Below are 9,874 nucleotides of genomic sequence, written 5' to 3' on the forward strand. Positions count from 1 at the left end.
AAAGATCTTCCTATCCAAGATTTTACGTTGTCCCACCATCCATTGTCCTTTTTCTGTAAGACCATCTGGAAACACAAAAGGCAGTGAGTGCATTGATTATTTACTTTTTTTTTTTTTTTTTTTTTTTTGACCAGTAAACACTTTTGGGGTCCAGTGAGCTGTTTGTTATTCTTGATCTCAATGAACAGCTGAAGTAGCTTACCTTGTTTGGGGGTTTAAGATGTGTTTTGTCTTCTAGGAGCTGGACGTTGATGACTTTCGTGCTGTCCTCCTCTGGAGGTGGCTGCTTCTTCCTGGCATACTCTTCATGCATCTCTTTCCTGAAGGTCTTACTTTCTTTCACTTGTCTAAGATCTTCCTTTGCAGCAGCCAGCATTTCTTGGAAGCAGTTCTTTACTTCCATCAGCTCATTCCTGAAGTCTTCCTTAGACATCTTTTCTTGTGTGGAACTGTCCTCAATGGCCCTTGGCATTGGACTTTCACAGAGTTCTTCAGGTTCCTCATCCACCACCTCCAGTGCGGTCATGTCTCTGTACCGTTTATTGAAAGTTCGTTTATGTCTACGCCCACACATACCGTTAATCCAGATCGGCATCCGTGTCCAACCCAAGTCAAAGCTGAAGACTGTGTGTTATAATTTGTTGAAATTGGCGGTTTGCTCTCTGATTCATCAACTCCACAGACTCGAATGAATGTTAAATGCTGTGTGTGTGTCTCCTTTCTGTGATGTTTCAAAAGCATTTAGGTAGCAGGTAGGATGATGGAGAAACAGATTCTTAGGGTGCTCCCATTGCCAGTTTCATTTATACCCAATTTCAGACACCAATCGGGTATCTTTTTTTTTTTTTTTTTTTTTTTTTTTTTTACACAACATGGACTGAGGGTTGTTTTGAATCTGTGATTGGTTACTGTTTCAATTCATTTATCAATTTGTTGATGAGGAAATGTTGATCAGGGGCCCCGCTGAGGAACCTCAGAATAACCCAAAGGCTCCTGGTCCACCATATGGTGGGAACTTCATGTTATCTCAGAGTAATTTCCTGTAGAAAATCCAAAAGCTAGTTGTGTAACAATCTTGTTCTATTGGTGTTTTTACATTTTGGTGGAAAAACACACTGCATTCTTCCCACCAGGAAGTCAGCAGATCCCTATAATGTCACAAGTGGACCCCAATCGGTATATCAGTTGGCTGTTGGTATCATCTGATGAGCCTTTTATAAATATACTGCTATTTTTACTAATATGAAAACATATTGGAAATGGTGTTATTACATAGTTTGTCCCACAGGGGGCATTCAGATGATATTGTTTACAATGCTACTTATACAACCCCTGGCAAAAATTATGGAATCACCGGCCTCGAGGATGTTCATTCAGTTGTTTAATTTTGTAGAAAAAAAGCAGATCACAGACATGACACAAAACTAAAGTCATTTCAAATGGCAACTTTCTGGCTTTAAGAAACACTATAAGAAATCAAGAAAAAAAGATTGTGGCAGTCAGTAACGGTTACTTTTTTTAGACCAGGCAGAGGAAAAAAATATGGAATCACTCAATTCTGAGGAAAAAATTATGGAATCACCCTGTAAATTTTCATCCCCAAAACTAACACCTGCATCATATCAGATCTGCTCGTTAGTCTGCATCTAAAAAGGAGTGATCACACCTTGGAGAGCTGTTGCACCAAGTGGACTGACATGAATCATGGCTCCAACACGAGAGATGTCAATTGAAACAAAGGAGAGGATTATCAAATTCTTAAAAATCATCATGCAGTGTTGCGAAAGATGTTGGTTGTTCACAGTCAGCTGTGTCTAAACTCTGGACCAAATACAAACATGGGAAGGTTGTTAAAGGCAAACATACTGGTAGACCAAGGAAGACATCAAAGCGTCAAGACAGAAAACTTAAAGCAGTATGTCTCAAAAATCAAAAAATGCACAACAAAACAAATGAGGAATGAATGGGAGGGAACTGGAGTCAACGTCTGTGACCGAACTGTAAGAAACCGCCTAAAGGAAATGGGATTTACATACAGAAAAGCTAAACAAAAGCCATCATTAACACCTAAACAGAAAAAACAAGGTTACAATGGGCTAAGGAAAAGCAATCGTGGACTGTGGATGACTGGATGAAAGTCATATTCAGTGATGAATCTCGAATCTGCATTGGGCAAGGTGATGATGCTGGAACTTTTGTTTGGTGCCGTTCCAATTAAATTTATAAAGATGACTGCCTGAAGAGAACATGTAAATTTCCACAGTCATTGATGATATGGGGCTGCATGTCAGGTAAAGGCACTGGGGAGATGGCTGTCATTACATTATCAATAAATGCACAAGTTTACGTTGATATTTTGGACAATTGAAAGGATGTTTGGGGATGATTAAATCATTTTTCAAGATGATAATGCATCTTGCCATAGAGCAAAAACTGTGAAAACATTCCTTGCAAAAAGACACATAGGGTCAATGTCAACGAGCAGATCTGATTTGATGCAGGTGTTATTTGGGGGATGAAAATTTACAGGGTGATTCCATAATTTATTCCTCAGAATTGAGTGATTCCATATTTTTTTCCTCTGCTTGGTCTAAAAAGGTAACCGTTACTGCCACAATCTTTTTTTCTTGATTTCTTATAGTGTTTCTTAAAGCCAGAAAGTTGCCATTTGAAATGACTTTAGTTTTGTGTCATGTCTGTGATCTGCTTTTTTTTCTACAAAATTAAACAACTGAATGAACATCATCCGAGGCCGGTGATTCCATAATTTTTGCCAGGGGTTGTATTAAGGACATATGCTTGGTTTCCAAGTTTGTGAGTTGTATTTTATTTGCTGATGACACGACTGTGTTTTGTAGTGGAGATCATTTGGGACAGGTTCTGGACACGATGGAGAGGGAACAACAGATGTTTAAGGAATGGTTCCATTCTAACAAATTACCGCTTCACTTTGGTAAAACGAAGTGCATCATATTTAGTAATAAGCCCAGGAACGCATGTAGAAATTTACAAATACATGATGTTGAAATTGAACTCGTTAATGAAACCAAATTTCTTGGGGTCTTTATTGACGATAATTTAAGTTGGAAAACACATAAATTATGTCAAAGATCATTGCCATTTTGTATGAAGCACAAGACCTCCTCCCCAACACTCATTAGTTACTTTATCATTCATTACTTGCTCCATACATGACCTAGTGTATTGAAATTTTGGGAACCACCTACAAAGCTAACACAAATTCCATATTTTTACTTCAAAAGAAAGCTGTAAGAAACCTTACCGTGAGCCAACTAATCCTTTGTTTGTCGGTTTGCATATTTTGAAATTTTGGGACTTTATTGATTATATCATAATACAAATAATGTTCAAAGTGGAAAAATAGACTTCTGAAACAACACATCCAGGATCTGTTTGAAATGAGGGACTCCAGTTACAGTTTACGAGGAACATTATTATTTCAGAAATCAAAGATTTGAACTAGACACCGCAAAAAGTCATTGTATTTCTGTCAAAGCTGTAAATATTTGGAATAATTGTCCGGATAATATAAAATCAGTCTGTAGTTTGGGAGGTCTTAAAAGGCTCTATAAAAATTATGTCATTGCTTGCTATGGCATGTTAAATTAGGTTTATTGATTCTGTTGTGCACTGCTGCATGCATGTACTTTGTAGTAGGTATGATGGGTATAATTTTATATACATATGTATCATTTTAAATTTTAGTTAAAGGGGTAGGCGTTTACAAGCTTTTGCTTCTGCCTACACCCTTTCGGGCACATGCGTGCATTGTTGGCCTATTTTATTCCTCTTTCGTTGTATGTTTTTTGTTGTTCTTGACCTGTGTGTGCCAAATAAATTCATTCATTCAACACCGGAGACTGCAGTGCAGCAAATCTTGGCACAAAGAGTTACGGCACTGTTGTCGAACACACAACCTGCCCAGTTAATGTCGGCATCTTTAACAGTGTCAGGTGGAAGAGCGTGTGCTACTTTCATTGTTCTGCAACAGCTGGAGATTTAGACATGAGATGAAACGTTACAGGAAGTCTGTAACTTCAGTATTGTCATTTCCTGTTTATTGTGAGCAGAACTCATTGCTAAAAACCTGTTCACTGGACGTGCAGAAGAATGTTGTTTTGCTTTCCCCCCTTCTTTATTTCTTTTCAGCCATGAGCAATGACAGTCTCTGATTTGTTTGGCACTGAAATACAGAGTCAACACTGTCAGTGATGGGATTCTTATTGCAAATGCACCAATATTTCAAAACTTTTGACTCACCGTTTTAAGCACGAAGCAACATCCTTTCCCTTTGCTTGGAAGATGACCTTTAGTATCATTTCTGTGCTTTTAGACATTTTAAGGACACTGCGTTGTACATTTGGCATCACATCTAAAGAATGTCAGTTACCTGATCTTGTTGGACTGTCTAATTAAATCCTGATATGTCATTCTTTTTTTATTTTCTCTCTCAGGCGATTTGGTTGGTGTCCTTCATGGCCTCTGTACTCTTGGGTCTAGATTACGGCTTATTGGTGGCCATCATGTTCGCTATATTAACCGTCATCTACAGAACCCAAAGGTACTGATGGTTTGCAGTAATCTGTTGTCAAGCATGTGCATGTAGACTAGCTGTTAATGAATCTGACTCCGAAATTGATCATTATGACAAATAGTTAGACACAAAATGCAGCTATGGTAGATGAGAGATGTGCCTTTTTGTTAGTGTATTTATTTGTCCAATAATGTTTTTTTTTTTTGTTTGTTTTTCTTCCCCTACCAATGTTTGGTCAGTTTTTGCATACATTTTGTAAAAAGCGTTAATCAGACACATAAAAGCCTCGTGCTTCCATTTGGAACAAAGGTTTCACTAAAAGCCAGTTTTGTTGTGGTGATAAAATTTTTCTACTCCCTCTTTGTATAATAGCTTTTCCACCATGGCAGGAATTAACCAATAACTAATTCCGTCTGTTGCTGTGTACTGTGATCTCTTTGTCATCTAGACCTAATACTGCCATCCTGGGCCATGTTCCTGGTACAGGGCTGTACTATGACGTGGATGAATATGAAGAGGTGAATCTGTGAAAAAAGGCAAACACTGAAATGACTCTCTAAACTTGGGTCAGAATTTTCCCAGAGTGCTGCTGCTGCTTTGTCCTGATTTTGTGTTTTGGTTCCAGGCATTGGAGTGTGCAGGGATTAAAATTTTCCACTCCAACTCTTCAATCTACTTTGCCAACTGTGACCTTTATGTGAACACCCTCAAAGAGAAGGTATTCCGAACCACACTGTCTGTGTGTTCACGTAGAAGGAAATGCATCTTGAACTATATGAAGGAGCAAAAATATTACAAACACTGATAATCCAAAGAGAGTCTGTTGCCACTTGTGTGGGGGGAAAAAAGTTTAAAATGCTCAGATGGAGAAGTTGAGACATTTCCCACTGTGCCCTCATTGACTATAACGGAACATCTGATTTACCATTGCTCATGAGTAGTCAGCATGGGAATGTATAGCATAAATTACAAACAAAATATGTCTGTCCAACCTGTGGAAGCACTTAAAAAGTAGCCCAATTCCACTGGAAGTACATAGACCTGGCAACCGTGGTTTAAACCAAGATTGTAAAAGGTGGTGTCAGTTCTTGAAGGTGATTAGTGCTGCTGCCAGGTGGTTTTACCAAGATACGTTGTAGACTTTCCATTTAATTATTGATTTTTCACACATTTATCCATCTGTCTGACAAGCTCTTTAATTAAATAATGAAGGAATAACACATCTGGATGTAAAACGGTTCAGCAATCAATTGTCAAATACATTTTGGGCCCTCAAAAATGAGAGAACCACAGAAAAAGTGCTGTAATTCCTCGACCAGATATCAGATTTGGACGTAATTGGCCCAAATCAAACATGAAGTCGTAAAGACTTTAATATCAGAATATTTGCAGAACTACAGATATGACAAGAATTTCTATCATCAGATTCTGTAACCTCCAGCTAGAAAAGCATTTTGAAATTTACACAGTGATTGGAGATACTCGTATATAAATACAGATATGATGGTCATGTTACTTCATTGTTATAATTTTCTCCTTTACCATTCAGTTTTATGAGCAGCTTACATGTGAAATATGTTAAATTTAATAAGCAGCAGGGTTTGAGTGCATGGAGTTTCCAGTAGAACAGAGGACCTACATGGAGGGGGAGGACTGTGCAAATGAGCAGGAATGTGTGGCGTTTGATTTTGTTTCCGGTGTTTGGGGAGGGACCTTCATGCAGATTTGATATTTCCTAGTGGTAGCTGGATTGTGTTTGGGTCTAATTAGCCCACTCGCAAACCACTACTGTGTGCATCCCACATCACAAGGTTTTGGGGCTTGTTTGCAGGTTATGTATTGAAGGCGAAGCATTTTAGTAGCTGAAGCTATGTGACTGTCTTACAGAGCGGTCTAAACCCCAGCCATCTGCAAGCTTCCCGACAAGCCCTGAAAAAATCAAAGAAGGAACACGCCAGTCCGAATTCTCAAGTAACATTCACAGTGAGTCCACTGTAAATTCTTTACTATTCAACATGTTTTCTTACTTCCTGTTCTGCTTTTTATTTATTTATTTATTTTTATTGCATATGCTCCAAAACAATGTTACCAATACAACTGTGAACTATAAAATTAGCCAAATGTTATATATTTCTCCCCAGCATGCCAATCACATTGTTACTCATGAGGTTTTGTCCTACAACCACGTGGAGGAGGAACCGAGGAACGGCCATTTAGAAAATGGACAAAACACAACAGACTTGGAGCAGCATGTCTTTCTTGAGCCTGTGAGCCCGGTTCATTCTATCATTTTGGACTGGACACCTGCCAGCTTCATTGACTCTGTGGGAGCCAAGGCCATCAAACAGGTGCTATACTGTCGCTGCAGAGTAATGATGTGGCTAATGGATGCAGGGCAGCAGTGATGATGTGTTACAGCATGTTTATCACGCTGAATTGGACTTCTGTGTTTGTTCAGGTTATCAAAGAATATGCGGCGGTTGATGTTCGGGTGCTCATTGCTGGATGTAGCAGTAAGTACTTCCTGTATGTGCTGCCAAGTTGCATGATTTGCTAGCCGCTATTTGTCATGTTTTACATGCACATTGCTGACCATATTAACAGTGCTATCTTCAGTGAGAAAAGGTTATTGAACAAATGTATTTTCCTTCTGTAAACTCACAAATAGTTATGTTAGTCAATATAGTCTTGAAATATATTTTATTTTTTTGGTGGCGGGGTGGTTAGGTTTTGATATTGAGACAATTTATGAATTTAAATTTGTAAATTTACATGGGCAGAAACATTGAGAACATAGTCATAAATATGCAAATAAAAATTAATACAATTTGCAAGAAAAAAAGTGAATCTCTGAGAAATTTGCAAGGAAATAAATCTGGAAATGCTCTGATTCTGAGATTATGGTTATTAGTCTGACCAATTATAGAATATTGTTTCAGGTTGTGGGGTTTGGGGGGATATAGATACTGCAGAGTAAGAAATTTATGGTGTGTGTGTGTATATATGTATGTATATATAATAAAAAATGGCAATGATTTCGTCGTCAAACATCTGACAAAGAAATGGAATTAAGGCTTGATGTTAGTTTACACAAACATGAACTTTACTGTAAAGAACTATAAAGGTAACTAACAACAAACCAATGTACATAATGCTGCCATCAATCATATTGGCAGTCAGTGTGTCATATTGCTCAACATTTGCATAAAATAGATGTATTTAGCTTGGCCCAGTATTGCTGATGGTATAGCGACTGGTTGTTGCTGTAAAACACCCACTCTGTTTGAAAATGAATGGAAGCTGGTCACTTTGCCACCCCCTCCCCCCCCTTTTTTTTAAGGATATGTGACCAAGAGATGATGGGGGTCCTAGCCATGCTTGACAGCATTGTAAATAATGTTGTAGGCGTGCCCTCTGCTGTACAAAATTTGCAACAGCCAAAATGTTTGTGGTACAATAAAAGTTTTCATATAGGCAAAAATAATGCAGATACAGATAAATTTGTGAAAGGCTCATACTGGTCAATATTATCAACAAGCTGATATATTAGTCAGGCTTCAATAGTTCTAAATTTGAGAAAAATCCCCTTGTAAATTAACAAAAAAACCCTAGTATTTTCTGAGATTCTGTTCATAAATTTACAAGAAAAATACTCAGAACTTTCCAAGAGACTCTGGTATTCTCTGAGAATGTCAGTCATAAATTTGCATCATCCCACACACTATTTTATAAATTTGTGTCTCATTTCAGAGAATCCTACTGTAGTCCCCCCCCCCCCCCCCCCCACACACACACACACACACTCCCCCCTCCTTTTTTCAGGGCCCCAATGAGATATTGTAAATAATAAATGAGATTGTCCTGATTATTTTATTATTAATTACTCTTAATTGACAAGTCAGGTGAAGCTTACAAAGGAAGGCTAATATGGATCATTTTGTTTGACGTTCTGACAATTTTCTGGTCTCATATTTTACAAAATGTAACTTTCTCTCTTCATAAGGACTTAACTGGGTTTTTTTTTTTCCCCCCACCAATTTTATGCCTGTAAAAGATTTTTTTGATGTTTTGTAATTGTTTCTTGTGGAATCCTCTGCTAGGAACACTGGTGGCTCAGCTGGACACTTTGCAGTTCTTCAATGGAGTCGTGACCCAGCAGATTGTCTTCCCAACCATCCATGATGCTGTACTGTATTGTCAGCACACAACCCTGGCCAATGAAACCAGCTGTTACATCACTGAGGTCTAATCGTAGGAATGTCCAGACTTGGAGCTGCGAATCTGTGCACCTGTGGTGAACTTGTCTCCATGGGTGAGATAAAGTTAACAGTGATTCATATTGAATAGGTTTTGACATGAAGCACTCCTGATGATCTGATCACCTCCTGAGGTGGTGAGACCAAACAGTTCTGAGGATTCTGTTTCATTTGGTCATGTGGGTCACAAAACAATCTTTTCATATATATATATATATATATATATATATATTGCTGTGTCTCTGCATAAGTAAAAGAAAAAAGTTTTAATGATTCATCTTTGACCGTGTTTTTTTTTTTTTTTCCCCCTCCCTGTGCTCCTCCCTTTTTAGAAAATTTAGACCTCATCCTTTTCTCAGACTCGGCCATTTAACTGGATTACTGGGTTGACTTGCACATTCGACCAAAGCTAATATCTCATATCCCCTAACCAATGTGACTTGTCACAAACCACGACAATCAACACGTGTCACACCTGTTCATTTAAACTACACTCTCTCCACCTTTGGCATTGTTGGCAACAGACTGTTAAATTCTTTCTAGGATCTTATTTTGTTGTTTGAAGTGTTTGTTTTTTTGTTTTTTTTTTCAGTTGGTGCACATTTTACTTTTTGCACATTCATGACAAATGTAAACTTTACATAGGGGGGAAAGCACTGTTAAGGTTAAAGCTAGGTTTGTGTGTGTGTGTATGATCCGCAACTATATATGATGTTTTTAAAATGACAATAGTTTATGATGAACCTCACATGGTTTTACATGGCTAACTAATTTTTATTTTGCTAGGTTTTGAAATCGCTGGCTAGCTGTTGTAAAGGGAGGAGCAACATGGTGGATGCTGTCTTTAATTTGTTCAACCAATGAGTGAGCAGGGTTTGCTCATGTAGAATCAGTGGGAGGCTGTTCAGTTGTTAAACCGCATTCTCACAGACTTGCGTTACATGACCTGGAAAGTGAAAGAGGCTACAGGGGTTCAAATGGGACATAACACGAAGGTGGTGTTTACTATTGTGCACTGCAAAAAAATAAATCAGCCTACTAGGAAAGACCCATTTTAATAACC

The 9,874-nt window shown here is 38.2% G+C and overlaps 1 protein-coding gene across 1 annotated transcript in view; it reads left to right on the plus strand.

Moving 5' to 3' along the window:
• The window catches only part of slc26a5 (solute carrier family 26 member 5), a 29,303-nt gene extending 20,296 nt beyond the window's left edge, over positions 1-9,007 (plus strand). The window contains exons 12-18 of the mRNA XM_034163585.1: positions 4,476-4,582; positions 5,004-5,073; positions 5,181-5,273; positions 6,443-6,538; positions 6,697-6,903; positions 7,014-7,068; positions 8,656-9,007. Of these exons, the coding sequence (XP_034019476.1) occupies positions 4,476-4,582; positions 5,004-5,073; positions 5,181-5,273; positions 6,443-6,538; positions 6,697-6,903; positions 7,014-7,068; positions 8,656-8,804 (777 nt within the window). The 3' untranslated portion in view covers positions 8,805-9,007. The remainder of the gene's footprint in view (positions 1-4,475; positions 4,583-5,003; positions 5,074-5,180; positions 5,274-6,442; positions 6,539-6,696; positions 6,904-7,013; positions 7,069-8,655) is intronic.
• The last annotated feature ends 867 nt before the right edge of the window (positions 9,008-9,874 follow it).

This window comes from Thalassophryne amazonica, chromosome 22, assembly GCF_902500255.1.
Source record: "Thalassophryne amazonica chromosome 22, fThaAma1.1, whole genome shotgun sequence".
NCBI lineage: Eukaryota > Metazoa > Chordata > Actinopteri > Batrachoidiformes > Batrachoididae > Thalassophryne > Thalassophryne amazonica.